Source organism: Rana temporaria, unplaced genomic scaffold (genome assembly GCF_905171775.1).
Source record: "Rana temporaria unplaced genomic scaffold, aRanTem1.1, whole genome shotgun sequence".
NCBI classification, from domain to species: Eukaryota; Metazoa; Chordata; class Amphibia; order Anura; family Ranidae; genus Rana; species Rana temporaria.
The window spans coordinates 1-19,494 of record NW_024404769.1 but is presented as its reverse complement, the minus strand read 5'-3'; the positions used below and the strand labels follow the sequence as shown (position 1 = coordinate 19,494).

The following is a 19,494-nucleotide window of genomic DNA, read 5'->3' as shown; positions in this document are numbered from 1 at the left end:
TCATATAATGGGGTAGGAGGGGGGTCCGGGGACAAGATCGGGGGTAAGGGGCCATATAATGGGGTAGGAGGGGGTCCGGGGACAAGATCGGGGGTAAGGGGTCATATAATGGGGTATGAGGGGGTCCGGGGAGATTATCGGGGGGTAAGGGGTCATATAATGGGGTAGGAGGGGGTCCGGGGACAAGATCGGGGGTAAGGGGCCATATAATGGGGTAGGAGGGGGTCTGGGGACATTATCGGGGGTAAGGGGTCATATAATGGGGTAGGAGGGGGTCCGGGGACAAGATCGGGGGTAAGGGGTCATATAATGGGGTAGGGGGGGGTCCGGGGACAAGATCAGGGGTAAGGGGTCATATAATGGGGTAGGAGGGGGTCCGGGGACAAGATCGGGGGTAAGGGGCCATATAATGGGGTAGGGGGGGTCCGGGGACAAGATCGGGGGTAAGGGGTCATATAATGGGGTAGGAGGGGGTCCGGGGAGATTATCGGGGGTAAGGGGTCATATAATGGGGTAGGAGGGGGTCCGGGGACAAGATCGGGGGTAAGGGGCCATATAATGGGGTAGGGGGGGTCCGGGGACAAGATCGGGGGTAAGGGGTCATATAATGGGGTAGGAGGGGGTCCGGGGAGATTATCAGGGGTAAGGGGTCATATAATGGGGTAGGAGGGGGTCCGGGGACAAGATCGGGGGTAAGGGGCCATATAATGGGGTAGGAGGGGGTCCGGGGACAAGATCGGGGGTAAGGGGTCATATAATGGGGTAGGGGGGGTCCGGGGACAAGATCGGGGGTAAGGGGTCATATAATGGGGTAGGAGGGGGTCCGGGGAGATTATCAGGGGTAAGGGGTCATATAATGGGGTAGGAGGGGGTCCGGGGACAAGATCGGGGGTAAGGGGCCATATAATGGGGTAGGAGGGGGTCCGGGGACAAGATCGGGGGTAAGGGGTCATATAATGGGGTATGAGGGGGTCCGGGGAGATTACCGGGGGGTAAGGGGTCATATAATGGGGTAGGAGGGGGTCCGGGGACAAGATCGGGGGTAAGGGGTCATATAATGGGGTAGGAGGGGGTCTGGGGACATTATCGGGGGTAAGGGGTCATATAATGGGGTAGGAGGGGGTCCGGGGACAAGATCGGGGGTAAGGGGTCATATAATGGGGTAGGAGGGGGTCCGGGGACAAGATCGGGGGTAAGGGGTCATATAATGGGGTAGGAGGGGGTCCGGGGACAAGATCAGGGGTAAGGGGTCATATAATGGGGTAGGAGGGGGTCCGGGGACATTATCGGGGGTAAGGGGTCATATAATGGGGTAGGAGGGGGTCCGGGGAGATTATCGGGGGTAAGGGGTCATATAATGGGGTAGGAGGGGGTCCGGGGAGATTATCGGGGGTAAGGGTCATATAATGGGGTAGGAGAGGGATCCGGGGACATTATCGGGGGTAAGGGGTCATATAAAGGGGTAGGAGGGGGTCCGGGACATTATCGGGGGTAAGGGGTCATATAATGGGGTAGGAGGGGGTCCGGGGAGATTATCGGGGGTAAGGGGTCATATAATGGGGTAGGAGGGGGTCCGGGGAGATTATCGGGGATAAGGGGTCATATAATGGGGTAGGAGAGGGTCCGGGGACATTATCGGGGGTAAGGGGTCACATATAATGGGGTAGGAGGGGGTCCGGGGACAAGATCGGGGGTAAGGGGTCATATAATGGGGTAGGAGGGGGTCCGGGGACAAGATCGGGGGTAAGGGGTCATATAATGGGGTAGGAGGGGGTCCGGGGACATTATCGGGGGTAAGGGACCATATAATGGGGTAGGAGGGGGTCCGGGAGATTATCGGGGGTAAGGGGTCATATAATGGGGTAGGAGGGGGTCCGGGAGATTATCGGGGGTAAGGGGTCATATAATGGGGTAGGAGGGGGTCCGGGAGATTATCGGGGGTAAGGGGCCATATAATGGGGTAGGAGGGGGTCCGGGGAGATTATCAGGGGTAAGGGGTCATATAATGGGGTAGGAGGGGGTCCGGGGAGATTATCGGGGGTAAGGGGTCATATAATGGGGTAGGAGGGGGTCCGGGGACATTATCGGGGGTAAGGGGTCATATAATGGGGTAGGAGGGGGTCCGGGGAGATTATCGGGGGTAAGGGGTCATATAATGGGGTAGGAGGGGGTCCGGGGACAAGATCGGGGGTAAGGGGTCATATAATGGGGTAGGAGGGGGTCCGGGGACAAGATCGGGGGTAAGGGGTCATATAATGGGGTAGGAGGGGGTCTGGGGACATTATCGGGGGTAAGGGGTCATATAATGGGGTAGGAGGGGGTCCGGGGACAAGATCGGGGGTAAGGGGTCATATAATGGGGTAGGAGGGGGTCCGGGGACAAGATCGGGGGTAAGGGGTCATATAATGGGGTAGGAGGGGGTCCGGGGACAAGATCGGGGGTAAGGGGTCATATAATGGGGTAGGAGGGGGTCCGGGGACATTATCGGGGGTAAGGGGTCATATAATGGGGTAGGAGGGGGTCCGGGGACAATATCGGGGGTAAGGGGTCATATAATGGGGTAGGAGAGGGTCCGGGGAGATTATCTGGGGTAAGGGGTCATATAATGGGGTAGGAGGGGGGTCCGGGGACATTATCAAGGGTAAGGGGTCATATAATGGGGTAGGGGGGGGGTCCGGGGACATTATCGGGGGTAAGGGGTCATATAAAGGGGTAGGAGGGGGTCCGGGGACATTATCGGGGGTAAGGAGTCATATAATGGGGTAGGAGGGGGTCCGGGGACATTATCGGGGGTAAGGGGTCATATAATGGGGTAGGAGGGGGTCCGGGGACATTATCGGGGGTAAGGGGTCATATAATGGGGTAGGAGGGGGTCCGGGGACATTATCGGGGGTAAGGGGTCATATAATGGGGTAGGAGGGGGTCCGGGGAGATTATCGGGGGTAAGGGGTCATATAATGGGGTAGGAGGGGGTCCGGGGAGATTATCGGGGATAAGGGGTCATATAATGGGGTAGGAGGGGGTCCGGGGAGATTATCGGGGGTAAGGGGTCATATAATGGGGTAGGAGGGGGTCCGGGGAGATTATCGGGGGTAAGGGTCATATAATGGGGTAGGAGGGGGTCCGGGGAGATTATCGGGGGTAAGGGGTCATATAATGGGGTAGGAGAGGGATCCGGGGACATTATCGGGGGTAAGGGGTCATATAAAGGGGTAGGAGAGGGATCCGGGGACATTATCGGGGGTAAGGGGTCATATAATGGGGTAGGAGAGGGATCCGGGGACATTATCGGGGATAAGGGGTCATATAATGGGGTAGGAGGGGGTCCGGGGACATTATCGGGGGTAAGGGGTCATATAATGGGGTAGGAGAGGGATCCGGGGACATTATCGGGGGTAAGGGGTCATATAAAGGGGTAGGAGGGGGTCCGGGACATTATCGGGGGTAAGGGGTCATATAATGGGGTAGGAGGGGGTCCGGGGAGATTATCGGGGGTAAGGGGTCATATAATGGGGTAGGAGAGGGTCCGGGGACATTATCGGGGGTAAGGGGTCACATATAATGGGGTAGGAGGGGGTCCGGGGACAAGATCGGGGGTAAGGGGTCATATAATGGGGTAGGAGGGGGTCCGGGGACAAGATCGGGGGTAAGGGGTCATATAATGGGGTAGGAGGGGGTCCGGGGACATTATCGGGGGTAAGGGGCCATATAATGGGGTAGGAGGGGGTCCGGGGACATTATCGGGGGTAAGGGGTCATATAATGGGGTAGGAGGGGGTCCGGGGACATTATCGGGGGTAAGGGGTCATATAATGGGGTAGGGGGGGGGCCGGGGACATTATTGGGGGTAAGGGGTCATATAATGGGGTAGGAGGGGGTCCGGGGACATTATCGGGGGTAAGGGGTCATATAAAGGGGTAGGAGGGGGTCCGGTGACATTATCGGGGGGGTCATATAATGGGGTAGGAGGGGGTCCGGTGACATTATCGGGGGGGGGGGGCATATAAAGGGGTAAGAGGGGGTCCGGGGACATTATCGGGGGGGGGGGCATATAAAGGGGTAGGAGGGGGGTCCGGGGACATTATTGGGGGGGTCATATAAAGGGGTAGGAGGGGGTCCGGTGACATTATCGGGGGTAAGGAGTCATATAATGGGGTAGGAGGGGGTCCGGGGAAAAGATCGGGGGTAAGGGGTCATATAATGGGGTAGGAGGGGGTCCGGGGACAAGATCGGGGGTAAGGGGTCATATAAAGGGGTAGGAGGGGGTCCGGGGACATTATCGGGGGGGTCATATAATGGGGTAGGAGGGGGTCCGGGGACATTATCGGGGGGGTCATATAAAGGGGTAGGAGGGGGTCCGGGGACATTATCGGGGGGGGGTCATATAAAGGGGTAGGAGGGGGTCCGGGGACATTATTGGGGGGGTCATATAATGGGGTAGGAGGGGGTCCGGGGACATTATCGGGGGGGGGTCATATAAAGGGGTAGGAGGGGGTCCGGGGACATTATCGGGGGTAAGGGGTCATATAATGGGGTAGGAGGGGGTCCGGTGACATTATTGGGGGTCATATAAAGGGGTAGGAGGGGGTCCGGGGACATTATCGGGGGGGTCATATAAAGGGGTAGGACAGGAGACCCTGATATAGAAGTCTCAGTGTCTCTTTCTGTAAGATTTGGTGCAGATATTTGCCCCGGTGGGTCCCCTCCCCCCAGTTGGGTCTCTTCTGTAGAATTGAAGTCGGGGGATGGGATCGGAGGGTCTCTGGAAGGGGGTGTCCCTCACTGATGAGTACTTAGGGCCCCGTAGTGGCCCCTCTCCTTCCTCATTCATTCTCTCTCTCTGATCCTCCCTGAGTGAGTGACGTCACGTTGCCATGGTGCTGTTATTACGCTACACGGGGGAGGGGGGATATTTCAGCACCACATCTCAGCGGAGAGCTCACTCCTCACTCTTCTCTCTCCAGCTGCGGCTTCCATGCTGGAGCTCCAGATAGTCAACCGCCACCGGAGACCCCAATCAACTGCCACCGTCACCGGAGACCCCAATCAACTGCCACCGGACCGGAGACCCCAATCAACTGCCAGCGGACCGGAGACCCCAATCAACTGCCACCGGACCGGAGACCCCAATCAACTGCCACCGGAGACCCCAATCAACTGCCACCGGACCGGAGACCCCAATCAACTGCCACCGGACCGGAGACCCCAATCAACTGCCAGCGGACCGGAGACCCCAATCAACTGCCCCTCAGCTGGAGGAGAGCCCGGCACTGGCCAGAGGGCAACTGTGGCTGGAGAGCGCCAAAGACCACCGGTGACTGGCTGGAGAACAGAAGACCACCGGCCACTGTCTATAGAGTATAGAAGGCCACCGGCCACTGGCTGGAGAACAGAAGACCACCGGCCACTGTCTATAGAGTACAGAAGACCACCGGCCACTGTCTATAGAGTACAGAAGACCACCGGCCACTGTCTATAGAGTACAGAAGACCACCGGCCACTGTCTATAGAGAACAGAAGACCACCGGCCACTGTCTATAGAGTACAGAAGATCACCGACCACTGTCTATAGAGTACAGAAGACCACCGGCCACTGTCTATAGAGTACAGAAGACCACCGGCCACTGGCTGGAGAACAGAAGACCACCGGCCACTGTCTATAGAGTACAGAAGACCACCGACCACTGTCTATAGAGTACAGAAGACCACCGACCACTGTCTATAGAGTACAGAAGACCACCGGCCACTGGCTATAGAGTACAGAAGACCACCGGCCACTGGCTATAGAGTACAGAAGACCACCGGCCACTGTCTATCGAGTACAGAAGACCACCGGCCACTGTCTATAGAGTACAGAAGACCACCGGCCACTGGCTATAGAGTACAGAAGACCACCGGCCACTGGCTATAGAGTACAGAAGACCACTGGCCACTGGCTATAGAGTACAGAAGACCACCGGCCACTGGCTATAGAGTACAGAAGACCACCGGCCACTGTCTACAGAGTACAGAAGACCACCGGCCACTGGCTATAGAGTACAGAAGACCACTGGCCACTGTCTATAGAGTACAGAAGACCACCGGCCACTGTCTATAGAGTACAGAAGACCACCGGCCACTGTCTATAGAGTACAGAAGACCACCGGCCACTGTCTATAGAGAACAGAAGACCACCGGCCACTGTCTATAGAGAACAGAAGACCACCGGCCACTGTCTATAGAGTACAGAAGACCACCGGCCACTGTCTATAGAGTACAGAAGACCACCGGCCACTGTCTATAGAGTACAGAAGACCACCGGCCACTGTCTATAGAGAACAGAAGACCACCGGCCACTGCCTATAGAGTACAGAAGACCACCGGCCACTGGCTATAGAGTACAGAAGACCACCGGCCACTGTCTACAGAGTACAGAAGACCACTGGCCACTGGCTATAGAGTACAGAAGACCACCGGCCACTGTCTATAGAGTACAGAAGACCACCGGCCACTGGCTATAGAGTACAGAAGACCACCGGCCACTGGCTATAGAGTACAGAAGACCACCGGCCACTGGACACCACTGGTTTGGAAAGCCACCAGTTGGAAGACGAGGATTATTGGTTGCGGACTGAAGGAGACTCCGGGATATCGGCTTAGAGGGGAGAAGATCATTGGCCGAGGACATTACTGGGAGCAGAACCCACAGACCTCTCAGGTAGGTGACCATATTCCTGGTATATCATTGTGGGCTCCGCACTTTCCATCCCCCGCACTCTGTATATAGGAGAAATCCTACAAGACACCACCTGTACTTACCTCTATATCCTGCACTTACCTCTATATCATGTACTTATCTCTATATCATGTACTTATCTCTATATCCTGTACTTACCTCTATATCCTGCACTTACCTCTATATCCTGTACTTATCTCTATATCCTGTACTTACCTCTATATCCTGTACTTACCTCTATATCCTGTACTTACCTCTATATCATGTACTTACCTCTATATCCTGTACTTACCTCTATATCCTGCACTTACCTCTATATCCTGCACTTACCTCTATATCCTGTACTCCCCTCTATATCATGTACTTACCTCTATATCCTGCACTTACCTCTATATCCTGTACTTACCCCTGTATTTGGGGGGTGGAGGGCGAGTTTAGCTGGAGGTTGGGGTGACTCTAGTTGGGAGGGGTGGAAAGCTCAGAGGAGTGGCTGAGTGGATGGCTCCTCCTCCTGGCTCTCTGGCGGGGGTGAAAAGCTCGGAGGAGTGGCTGAGTGGATGGCTCCTCTTCCTGGCTCTCTGGCGGGGGTGGAAAGCTCGGAGGAGTGGCTGAGTGGATGACTCCTCCTCCTGGCTCTCTGGCAGGGAAGGGGTTAGGCGGGGGTGGAAAGCGCGGAGGAGTGGCTGAGTGGATGGCTCCTCCTCCTGGCTCTCTGGCGGGGGTGGAAAGCTCGGAGGAGTGGCTGAGTGGATGGCTCCTCTTCCTGGCTCTCTGGCGGGGGTGGAAAGCTCGGAGGAGTGGCTGAGTGGATGGCTCCTCTTCCTGGCTCTCTGGCGGGGGTGGAAAGCTCGGAGGAGTGGCTGAGTGGATGGCTCCTCTTCCTGGCTCTCTGGCGGGGGTGGAAAGTGCGGAGGAGTGGCTGAGTGGATGGCTCCTCCTCCTCCTGGCTCTCTGGCGGGGGTGGAAAGCTCGGAGGAGTGGCTGAGTGGATGGCTCCTCTTCCTGGCTCTCTGGCGGGGGTGGAAAGCTCGGAGGAGTGGCTGAGTGGATGGCTCCTCTTCCTGGCTCTCTGGCGGGGGTGGAAAGCTCGGAGGAGTGGCTGAGTGGATGACTCCTCCTCCTGGCTCTCTGGCAGGGAAGGGGTTAGGCGGGGGTGGAAAGCGCGGAGGAGTGGCTGAGTGGATGGCTCCTCCTCCTGGCTCTCTGGCGGGGGTGGAAAGCGCGGAGGAGTGGCTGAGTGGATGGCTCCTCCTCCTGGCTCTCTGGCGGGGGTGGAAAGCTTGGAGGAGTGGCTGAGTGGATGGCTCCTCCTCCTGGCTCTCTGGCAGGGAAGGGGTTAGGCGGGGGTGGAAAGCGCGGAGGAGTGGCTGAGTGGATGGCTCCTCCTCCTGGCTCTCTGGCGGGGGTGGAAAGCTCAGAGGAGTGACTGAGTGGATGGCTCCTCCTCCTGGCTCTCTGGCGGGGGTGGAAAGTTCGGAGGAGTGGCTGAGTGGATGGCTCCTCCTCCTGGCTCTCTGGTGGGTTGGAAAGCTTGGAGGAGTGGCTGAGTGGATGGCTCCTCCTCCTGGCTCTCTGGCAGGGAAGGGGATAGGCGGGGGTAAAAAGCTCAGAGGAGTGGCTGAGTGGATGGCTCCTCCTCCTGTCTCTGGCGGGGGTGGAAAGCTTGGAGGAGTGGCTGAGTGGATGGCTCCTCCTCCTGGCTCTCTGGCAGGGAAGGGATTAGGCGGCGGTGGAAAGCGCAGAGGAGTGGCTGAGTGGATGGCTCCTCCTTCTGGCTCTCTGGCGGGGGTGGAAAGCTTGGAGGAGTGGCTGAGTGGATGGCTCCTCCTCCTGGCTCTCTGGCGGGGGTGGAAAGCTCGGAGGAGTGGCTGAGTGGATGGCTCCTCCTCCTGGCTCCCTGGCAGGGAAGGGGATAGGCGGGGGTGGAAAGCTCGGAGGAGTGGCTGAGTGGATGGCTCCTCCTCCTGGCTCTCTGGCAGGGAAGTGGATAGGCGGGGGTGGAAAGCTTGGAGGAGTGGCTGAGTGGATGGCTCCTCCTGGCTCCCTGGCAGGGAAGGGGATAGGCGGGGGTGGAAAGTGCGGAGGAGTGGCTGAGTGGATGGCTCCTCCTCCTCCTGGCTCTCTGGCGGGGTGGAAAGCTCGGAGGAGTGGCTGAGTGGATGGCTCCTCCTCTGGGTTCTCTGGCGGGGGTGGAAAGCTCGGAGGAGTGGCTGAGTGGATGGCTCCTCCTCTGGGTTCTCTGGCGGGGGTGGAAAGCTCAGAGGAGTGGCTGAGTGGATGGCTCCTCCTCCGGGTTCTCTGGCGGGGGTGGAAAGCTCAGAGGAGTGGCTGAGTGGATGGCTCCTCCTCCTGGCTCTCTGGCGGGGGTGGAAAGCTCGGAGGAGTGGCTGAGTGGATGGCTCCTCCTCCTGGTTCTCTGGCGGGGGTGGAAAGCTCGGAGGAGTGGCTGAGTGGATGGCTCCTCCTCCTGGCTCTCTGGCGGGGGTGGAAAGCTCGGAGGAGTGGCTGAGTGGATGGCTCCTCCTCCTCCTGGCTCTCTGGCGGGGGTGGAAAGCTCGGAGGAGTGGCTGAGTGGATGGCTCCTCCTCCTGGCTCTCTGGAGGGGGTGGAAAGCTCGGAGGAGTGGCTGAGTGGATGGCTCCTCCTCCGGGTTCTCTGGCGGGGGTGGAAAGCTCAGAGGATTCCCCTCCAGTCAGAGGAGTTCTTCCCGTTGTACAGCAGATGGTGACGCGGCGTCTGACGCCAACACACCGCAGCCGGATGACGGTTATTTTTAGATTTCATTTTGGCAGCTGAAGCCGCAATCCCAGAAACCTCGATTGGGAATATTACTATCACCGTGTATGGGGGGGTTACCATCCCCCCTCCCAATGTCACCCCCACCGTTCCTACAGAGGCCAATCACAGAAATGTCTATAGATGGATGGATGGGTGGGGGATGGATGGATGGGTGTGGGGAGTCCTTGCTGGAAATATGACATAGGGGCCGTATCCGGGGTCCCCAGAGTCTGTGTGTCTTGGGGGGACAAGGACCTGAATCCAAAGTAACATTACTCCAAGGGCCCCCAGGAATACACCTCCCAAAGAGCACCCCCCCCCCCAAATCCAGGGCCCATAATCAAAAGGCACGAGGCCAGCATTCAGTCCCCTCTAGAAGCCTCAGTCCCGGCCCCCCGGGGGAGTCGGTCACATTTCTCCCCCATCAAAAGTCGATTAACAAGGTCCCCGGCCTCCCCCTGGTCTGGACATGCGTTGGACCTCCAATCTTGGCTGCAAGGAATCGCTGTCAGCAGTAGGTGTGGGGCAGAGGTCATTGACTCTCTCTGTCCGGCTGTCAGCACTTCAGCTGGGTGGTCTTTGCCATTCCAGGGCTTGTTGCCTCTGCAGAGGGGCCGACCCCCCAGTTCCCTGAAGCTGTAGAGACACTGTAGGTGTGAGGCAGAGGCCGGCCCCGCTCTGCCCTGGTGCCAGTGGTTCAGCTGGGAGTAGAAGCTTCACTACTTCTTGTCGCTGGAGAGAGAAGCCGACTGCCCCGGCTCCCTGGAACTCCACAGTTGTTGCTGGTGCTGAGCAGAGGGACCGACCCCCCAGTTCCCTGAAGCTGTAGAGACACTGTAGGTGTGAGGCAGAGGCCGGCCCCGCTCTGCCCTGGTGCCAGTGATTCAGCTGGGAGTAGAAGCTTCACTACCTCAGCTTGTCGCTGGAGAGAGAAGCCGACTGCCCAGCTCCCTGGAACTCCACAGTTGTTGCTGGTGCTGAGCAGAGGGACCGACCCCCCAGTTCCCTGAAGCTGTAGAGACACTGTAGGTGTGAGGCAGAGGCCGGCCCCGCTCTGCCCTGTTGCCAGTGATTCAGCTGGGAGTAGAAGCTTCACTACTTCTTGTCGCTGGAGAGAGAAGCCGACTGCCCAGCTCCCTGGAACTCCACAGTTGTTGCTGGTGCTGAGCAGAGGGACCGACCCCCCAGTTCCCTGAAGCTGTAGAGACACTGTAGGTGTGAGGCAGAGGCCGGCCCCGCTCTGCCCTGTTGCCAGTGGTTCAGCTGGGAGTAGAAGCTTCACTACTTCTTGTCGCTGGAGAGAGAAGCCGACTGCCCCAGCTCCCTGGAACTCCACAGTTGTTGCTGGTGCTGAGCAGAGGGACCGACCCCCCAGTTCCCTGAAGCTGTAGAGACACTGTAGGTGTGAGGCAGAGGCCGGCCCCGCTCTGCCCTGTTGCCAGTGATTCAGCTGGGAGTAGAAGCTTCACTACTTCTTGTCGCTGGAGAGAGAAGCCGACTGCCCAGCTCCCTGGAACTCCACAGTTGTTGCTGGTGCTGAGCAGAGGGACCGACCCCCCAGTTCCCTGAAGCTGTAGAGACACTGTAGGTGTGAGGCAGAGGCCGACCCCGCTCTGCCCTGGTGCCAGTGGTTCAGCTGGGAGTAGAAGCTTCACTACCTCAGCTTGTCGCTGGAGAGAGAAGCCGACTGCCCAGCTCCCTGGAACTCCACAGTTGTTGCTGGTGCTGAGCAGAGGGACCGACCCCCCAGTTCCCTGAAGCTGTAGAGACACTGTAGGTGTGAGGCAGAGGCCGGCCCCGCTCTGCCCTGGTGCCAGTGGTTCAGCTGGGAGTAGAAGCTTCACTACTTCTTGTCGCTGGAGAGAGAAGCCGACTGCCCAGCTCCCTGGAACTCCACAGTTGTTGCTGGTGCTGAGCAGAGGGACCGACCCCCCAGTTCCCTGAAGCTGTAGAGACACTGTGGGTGCGAGGCAGAGGCCGGCCCGCTCTACCCTGGTGCCAGTGGTTCAGCTGGGAGTAGAAGCTTCACTACTTCTTGTCGCTGGAGAGAGAAGCCGACTGCCCAGCTCCCTGGAACTCCACAGTTGTTGCTGGTGCTGAGCAGAGGGACCGACCCCCCAGTTCCCTGAAGCTGTAGAGACACTGTGGGTGCGAGGCAGAGGCCGGCCCCGCTCTACCCTGGTGCCAGTGGTTCAGCTGGGAGTAGAAGCTTCACTACTTCTTGTCGCTGGAGAGAGAAGCCGACTGCCCAGCTCCCTGGAACTCCACAGTTGTTGCTGGTGCTGGGCAGAGGTTGGTAGCACTCGGCCCGGTTGCCGGCACTTCTGCTGGGGACTCCACATCATCCGCTCCGGCTAATAGTTTGGGCAGGAGGCGGGATTCCTCCACACCCAAACTGTGGATTTTCTGCTGGGGTGGAAGGATGACCTCTGTCCCTCTCAATCTGTGTGGCTGCCATTGGGGAGGTCAGCCGGCTACTTTGTCAGCCCTAGTGGTGCCGTGTCTCGGGCCGTGTCATGTCCTGGGCTGTGTCCTGGTGGCGCCATGTCCAGGGTCTCAGTCCTGGTGGTACCGTGTCCCCGGTCTCAGTCCTGGTGGTTTCGTCTCCTGGGTCTCAGTCCTTGTGGTGTGGTGTCCCCGGTCTCAGTCCTGATGGTGTTGTGTCCCGGGCCGTGTCATGTCCCGGGTCTCAGTCCTGGTGGTTCCGTGTCCCGGGTCTCAGTCCTGGTGGTGTCGTGTCCCGGGTCTCAGTCCCGGTGGTTCCGTGTCCCTGGTCTCAGTCCTGGTGGTCCCGGGTCGCAGTCTTGGTGGTTCCGTGTCCCGGGTCTCAGTCCTGGTGGTTCCGTGTCCTGGGCTGTGTCCTGGTGGCGCCATGTCCCGGGTCTCAGTCCTGGTGGTTCCGTGTCACGGGTCTCAGTCCTGGTGGTTCCGTGTCCCGGGTCTCAGTCCTGGTGGTTCCGTGTCCCGGGTCTCAGTCCTGGTGGTTCCGTGTCCCGGGTCTCAGTCCTGGTGGTTCCGTGTCCCGGGTCTCAGTCCTGGTGGTTCCGTGTCCCGGGCCTCAGTCTTGGTGGTTCCGTGTCCTGGGTCTCAGTCCTGGTGGTTCCGTGTCCCGGGTCTCAGTCCTGGTGGTTCTGTGTCTCAGGTCTCAGTCCTGGTGGTTTCGTCTCCCGGGTCTCAGTCCTGGTGGCTCCGTGTCCCGGGTCTCAGTCTTGGTGGTTCCGTGTCCCGGGTCTCAGTCCTGGTGGCTCCGTGTCCCGGGTCTCAGTCCTGGTGGTGTCGTGTCACGGGTCTCAGTCCTGGTGGTGTCATGTCACGGGCCGTGTCCTGGGATCGCTCTGTCACCTTTCACGTGCAGGAACTCCATAAAGGCATTTCCTTCAGCTAGCATGAGTTGTAAGTGGGCGGTCCTTGCATAATTAGAGGCTGGGTTTGGGCAGGCCACTTTGTTAAGGGGGCGGGGTCTGGGTGGGCCTGAGATGAGCTGTGGGCGGGGTTACCTGTGTCCCAGGGACTGGAAATGGTAAAGGGACAGAGCGTTGTCACCCTTCCCCCCCCCCCTGGGACCTCTCTGACACTCTGCAGTGATTGGTTGGTGGTATTTCTGTATAATATGATATGTAGAGATGGTACCTGTGTGCACAGTGTCTGGCGGAAGCTTCATATCCTCCCTTCTGTGTCTCCCTTCAGGTGGCTCCTCCCTGTTCCCTCTCCAGTCATCTTCCATCCCGTGAGAGATTCATGAGCGATCGGATTCCCATCTGTACCTTCCAGGTGAGTGACATCTCCCCTCCCCCTCCCGATCATTGACATTACTGCACTCAGGTGAGGTCCCCACAGATAACAACAAGCTGTGAGGTACAGAGCACCCCGTGCCCCCCGACCACAGCAGGGGGCGCTCATACGTTCTCTATGGGGCGGGGGATGGAAGGAGACCTCAGTGATGATGAGACTCTCCCCGTCCAATAGAAGCAGAGACGTGGTCACTCCGGTCCCCTCGCAGGAAGAGGAAGAATCTCCAAACTTCAGCCCCTCTCTGGGAATTGTAGTTCCCCCTCCAATCATAGCAGAGTTCCCTTCCTAAACTACATGTCCCATGGTTCACTGCTAACAACAAGAAAGTCTCCTCCCCCTGGTGGATGGAGGTGAGGGGGTGTTTGTCCAACCAGCCAGGAATGCAGCTCAGTGACCCGAATCTCTTTTCTGTCTCTAGCCAATCACCTGACTCCATTCTTATTATTATATATTTATTATTCAGGATTTATACATTTCCAAAATATAAACAACCTTCCCACAATGCAACAGTTCTATAGATTCCTATGCAGTGAATGTCCCTCCCGTGTTCACTGGACCTGGCTCCGCCCCCTCAGAGGTTTTATGTAAAGGATCGTATATCTGAGTTTTTACTATGGGAATGTATGGGATTGTACGGGAATGTATGTATGGGAATGTATGGGAATGTATGGGAATGTATGGATGGGAATGTATGGGATTGTATGTATGGGAATGTATGGAATGTATGGGAATGTATGTATGGGAATGTATGTATGGGAATGTATGTATGGGAATGTAAGGGATTGTATGGGAATGTATGGGAATGTATGGGATTGTATGAGATTGTATGGGAATGTATGTATGGGATTGTATGGGAATGTATGGGAATGTATGGGAATGTATGGGAATGTATGGGATATGTATGGGAATGTATGGGATTGTATGGGAATGTATGGGAATGTATGGGATTGTATGGGAATGTATGGGATTGTATGGGAATGTATGTATGGGATTTTATGGGAATGTATGGAATTGTATGGGATTGTATGGGAATGTATGGGATTGTATGGAATGTATGGGAATGTATAGGATTGTATGGGAATGTATGGGATTGTATGGAATTGTATAGGAATGTATGGGAATGTATGTATGGGAATGTATGGGATTGTATGGGAATGTATGGGATTGTATGGGATTGTATGGGATTGTAGGGGAATGTATGGGAATGTATGGGAATGTATGGGATTGTATGGGATTGTATGGGAATGTATGGGAATGTATGGATTGTATGGAATGTATGGGATTGTATGGGAATGTATGGGAATGTATGGGATTGTATGGAATGTATGGGAATGTATGGGATTGTATGGGAATGTATGGAATGTATGGGAATGTATGGGAATGTATGGGAATGTATGGGATTGTATGGGATTGTATGGGAATTGTATGGGAATGTATGGGAATGTATGGGATTGTATGGGATTGTATGGGAATGTATGGGAATGTATGGATTGTATGGGAATGTATGGGAATGTATGGAATGTATGGGATTGTATGGGATTGTATGGGATTGTATGGGAATGTATGGAATGTATGGGATTGTATGGAATGTATGGGAATGTATGGGATTGTATGGGAATGTATGGGATTGTATGGAATGTATGGGATTGTATGGGAATGTATGGGATTGTATGGGAATGTATGGGATTGTATGGGAATGTATGGGATTGTATGGGATTGTATGGGAATGTATGGGATTGTATGGGAATGTATGGGATGTATGGGAATGTATGGGAATGTATGGGATTGTATGGGAATGTATGGGATTGTATGGGAATGTATGGGATTGTATGGGAATGTATGGGAATGTATGGGAATGTATGGGATATGTATGGGAATGTATGGGATTGTATGGGAATGTATGGGAATGTATGGGAATGTATGGGAATGTATGGATTGTATGGGAATGTATGGAATGTATGGAATGTATGGGATATGTATGGGAATGTATGGATTGTATGGGAATGTATGGGAATGTATGGGAATGTATGGGAATGTATGGGATTGTATGGGAATGTATGGGAATGTATGGATTGTATGGGAATGTATGGATTGTATGGGAATGTATGGAATGTATGGAATGTATGGGAATGTATGGGAATGTATGGGAATGTATGGGATATGTATGGGAATGTATGGATTGTATGGGAATGTATGGAATGTATGGGAATGTATGGGATTGTATGGGAATGTATGGGATTGTATGGGAATGTATGGGAATGTATGGGATTGTATGGGAATGTATGGGAATGTATGGGATTGTATGGGAATGTATGGGATTGTATGGGATTGTATGGGAATGTATGGGATTGTATGGGAATGTATGGGAATGTATGGGAATGTATGGGATTGTATGGGAATGTATGGGATTGTATGGGAATGTATGGGATATGTATGGGAATGTATGGATTGTATGGGAATGTATGGAATGTATGGGAATGTATGGGATTGTATGGGATTGTATGGGAATGTATGGGAATGTATGGGAATGTATGGAATGTATGGGAATGTATGGGATTGTATGGGATTGTATGGGATTGTATGGGAATGTATGGATTGTATGGGAATGTCTGGGAATGTATGGGATTGTATGGGAATGTATGGAATGTATGGGAATGTATGGATTGTATGGGAATGTATGGAATGTATGGGAATGTATGGATTGTATGGGAATGTATGGAATGTATAGGATTGTATGTATTGCCTTCCATGCATTGTTGTGATGTGGTTTGTAGTCGATCGGTTGTCAGGCTGGAAGGTTCTCCGCCCACACAGCACGCCGATCATTATGTGTATTTCCATCCCCCCCCCAGAGGGCCCCCGATGCCCCCGGAGCCCCGAGGTCTGACAGATTAACGTGCAATTATCCCGTCTGCGCACATCGGGGAGAGGAGCGTGTTGTTTCTATACCGTCACCCGTCCCCGCGGGGCCGACGCCCACTTTAATTCTATTCCTCGGGCTTCTCTATTATTACCGATCTTCTTCTTATTCACCCAACGATGGAGGCCCCTCCCCCTCCCATATAGGCCCAGCGGGGTCAGACTGACCACCCCGAGCATTCCAACGCCACTCACTGCCAAATACATAAAGCATCTCGAAAAAAAAGAGATGAAAAATGAATCGTAAAAAAATAATAATAATAAAAAATAAATAAATAATAATAATAATAATAGTAAAAATAATAAAATTGTTTACCAACGCCGTCCATCGCCCTACTGACTCCACCCACTACCGTCCCCCCGCCAAAGCATTGTGAGAAACATTATAAAAAGAAAAGTTAAATTGTAAAAACAAAGTAAAAATAAAAAATAAGAAAAAAATATATATAAAAAAGTAATAATTAAAAAAAGGATACTAATAATAATAGTAAAAAGAATAAAACTGCTCTACTGACTCCATCTATCGCCCCACCCCCAAAAGTGTTGTGAAAAACATAATAAAAAGAAAATTAAAAATGAAGAACAAAAAAATTTTAAGAAAATAAAAAAAATAATTAAACAAAATAATAATAATAATAATAATAGTAAAAAGAATAAAACTGCTCTACTGACTCCCTCCACTGCCGTCCACTGACCCCCCCCCCCCCTAAAAGCCTTGTGAAAAACATAATAAAAAGAAAAGTTAAATTGTATAAACAAAGTAAAGATACAAATTAAGATTTAAAAAAAAAATAATAATAATAATAATTAAAAAAATAATAATAATAATAGTAGAGCAGTTTTATTATTTTTACTAACTCCATCTATTGCCCCCCCCCCCCCCCAAAAGGATTGTGAAAAACATAATAAAAAGAAAAGTTAAATTGTAAAAACAAAGTAAAAAAAAAATTAAGAAAAAAAATGTAAAGAATAAAAAAAATTGCAACAAATATATAAAAAAAAAAAATACAAAATGTAAAAAAGTATATAAAAATAAAATTCACACCGGTTCTCTTGGTCATCAGGGCTGCTGATTGGGGGGGGGGGGGGCGGCACCAGTCCTCCTGTTGGGGGCCCCGGGCACACAGGGGGCCCCCAACAGCAGAGGGAATCAGAGGGGCAATTACAGGATGTCCTGTGCGGCTCTCTGCAGCAGCTGAAAACCGGTTTCTCTTCCTTCCTGCCGACTTTCAGCCGCTGCAGGGAGAGACACATCCGCCGGCTTCCCTGTATTCTTCTAATCGCTTGTAATATTTACATAAATAATTTGCAAAAATTGTAAAATAAAAAATTTCAATCTTTTGTTGGCAGAAATTCCGACAGCAAAAGTCCGACGGAGCCGACACACGGCCGGAAATTTCCGTCCAAAAGCTTCCGTCTGACTTTCCTTGTCGGAATTTTCGATCGTGTGTCGGCCCCCGTCGGACTTTTCTTGTCGGAATTTCCGATCGTGTGTCGGCTCCGTCTGACTTTCCTTGTCGGAATTTCCGATCGCGTGTCGGCTCCCATCGGACTTTCCTTGTCGGAATTTCCGATCGCGTGTCGGCTCCGTCGGACTTTCCTTGTCGGAATTTCCGATCGTGTGTCGGCTCCATCGGACTTTCCTTGTCGGAATTTCCGATCGCGTGTCGGCTCCGTCGGACTTTCCTTGTCGGAATTTCCGATCGTGTGTCGGCTCCATCGGACTTTCCTTGTCGGAATTTCCGATCGCGTGTCGGCTCCGTCGGACTTTCCTTGTCTGAATTTCCGATCGTGTGTCGGCTTCGTCGGACTTTTCTTGTTGGAATTTCCGATCGTGTGTCGGCTCCCATCGGACTTTCCTTGTCGGAATTTCCGATCGCGTGTCGGCTCCGTCTGACTTTCCTTGTCGGAATTTCCGATCGTGTGTCGGCTCCGTCTGACTTTCCTTGTCGGAATTTCCGATCGTGTGTCGGCTCCGTCGGACTTTCCTTGTCGGAATTTCCGATCGTGTGTCGGCTCCGTCGGACTTTCCTTGTCGGAATTTCCAATCGTGTGTCGGCTCCGTCGGACTTTCCTTGTCGGAATTTCCGATCGCGTGTCGGCTCCATCGGACTTTCCTTGTCGGAATTTCCGATCGCGTGTCGGCTCCGTCGGACTTTCCTTGTCGGAATTTCCGATCGCGTGTCGGCTCCGTCGCACTTTCCTTGTCGGAATTTCCGATCGCGTGTCGCTCCATCGGACTTTTCTTGTCGGAATTTCCGATCGTGTGTCGGCTCCGTCGGACTTTCCTTGTCGGAATTTCCGATCGCGTGTCGGCTCCCATCGGACTTTCCTTGTCGGAATTTCCGATCGCGTGTCGGCTCCCATCGGACTTATCGCGTGTCGGCTCCCATCGGACTTTTCTTGTCGGAATTTCCGATCGCGTGTACGCGGCATTACAGATTTTCGAACACTCGTGATTTTAGAACGTTTCCTTACATCCGTTTGCTTTTTTTGGTAACCTAGTATTTTTTGTTTCCCGCAGTTGACGCGCTGAGCGGCCGCCATGACCGACAAATCCGAGTGCAGATTCAGCAACCTGACGGAAGATCAGATCACCATCCTTGACCAGGTCCTGTCGGAGGCGACGCCAATCCACGGGCGGGGCAACTTCCCCACCATGGAAGTCAAGCCCAAGGACATTATTCGCATGGTGAAGGACCAACTGGCGCAGAAGGCCATCGCCATTCGGGACATTCGGCTGAACGGATCCACGGCCAGCCACATCCTCATGCAGCAGAACGGCACGAGCTGCAAGGACCTGGACATTATTTTCGGGGTGGAGCTTCCGGGGGAAGCGGCCTTCCAGACGGTGAAAGAGATCGTCTTGGATTCCCTCTTGGATTTCCTTCCCAAGTGCGTGAACAAAGAGAGGATCACGGCCCTGACCATGAATGAAGCCTACGTCCAGAAGATGGTGAAGGTCTACACCGAGCACGACCGCTGGAGTCTCATCTCCTTGTCCAACAACAGCGGGAAGAACGTGGAGCTGAAGTTCGTCCATTCTTTGCGGAGACAGTTTGAGTTCAGCGTCGACTCTTTTCAGATCGTCTTGGATACCATCCTGGACATCTACGCCGAAAACGACGGCGAGCTGAGCCCCGGTTCGCACCCGACCGTCCTGGCAGAGAGCATGTACGGGGACTTCACCGAGTCCATGGAGCACCTAAAAGGTAAACTGATAGCGACCAGGAATCCGGAGGAGATCCGCGGGGGCGGGCTTCTGAAATACTCCAACCTCCTAGTACGGGA

At 54.2% G+C, this 19,494-nt stretch overlaps 1 protein-coding gene across 1 annotated transcript; it reads left to right on the top strand.

The window, feature by feature from the left end:
- Positions 1-4,831: 4,831 nt before the first annotated feature.
- Positions 4,832-19,489, top strand: LOC120923435 (terminal nucleotidyltransferase 5D-like; the record flags this gene model as incomplete). The annotated part of the gene is made up of 3 exons (XM_040334977.1): positions 4,832-6,696; positions 13,180-13,263; positions 18,728-19,489. A coding segment is annotated over exon 3 (741 nt), but the record flags the coding sequence as incomplete, so codon positions are not given.
- Between the last annotated feature and the right edge of the window lie 5 nt (positions 19,490-19,494).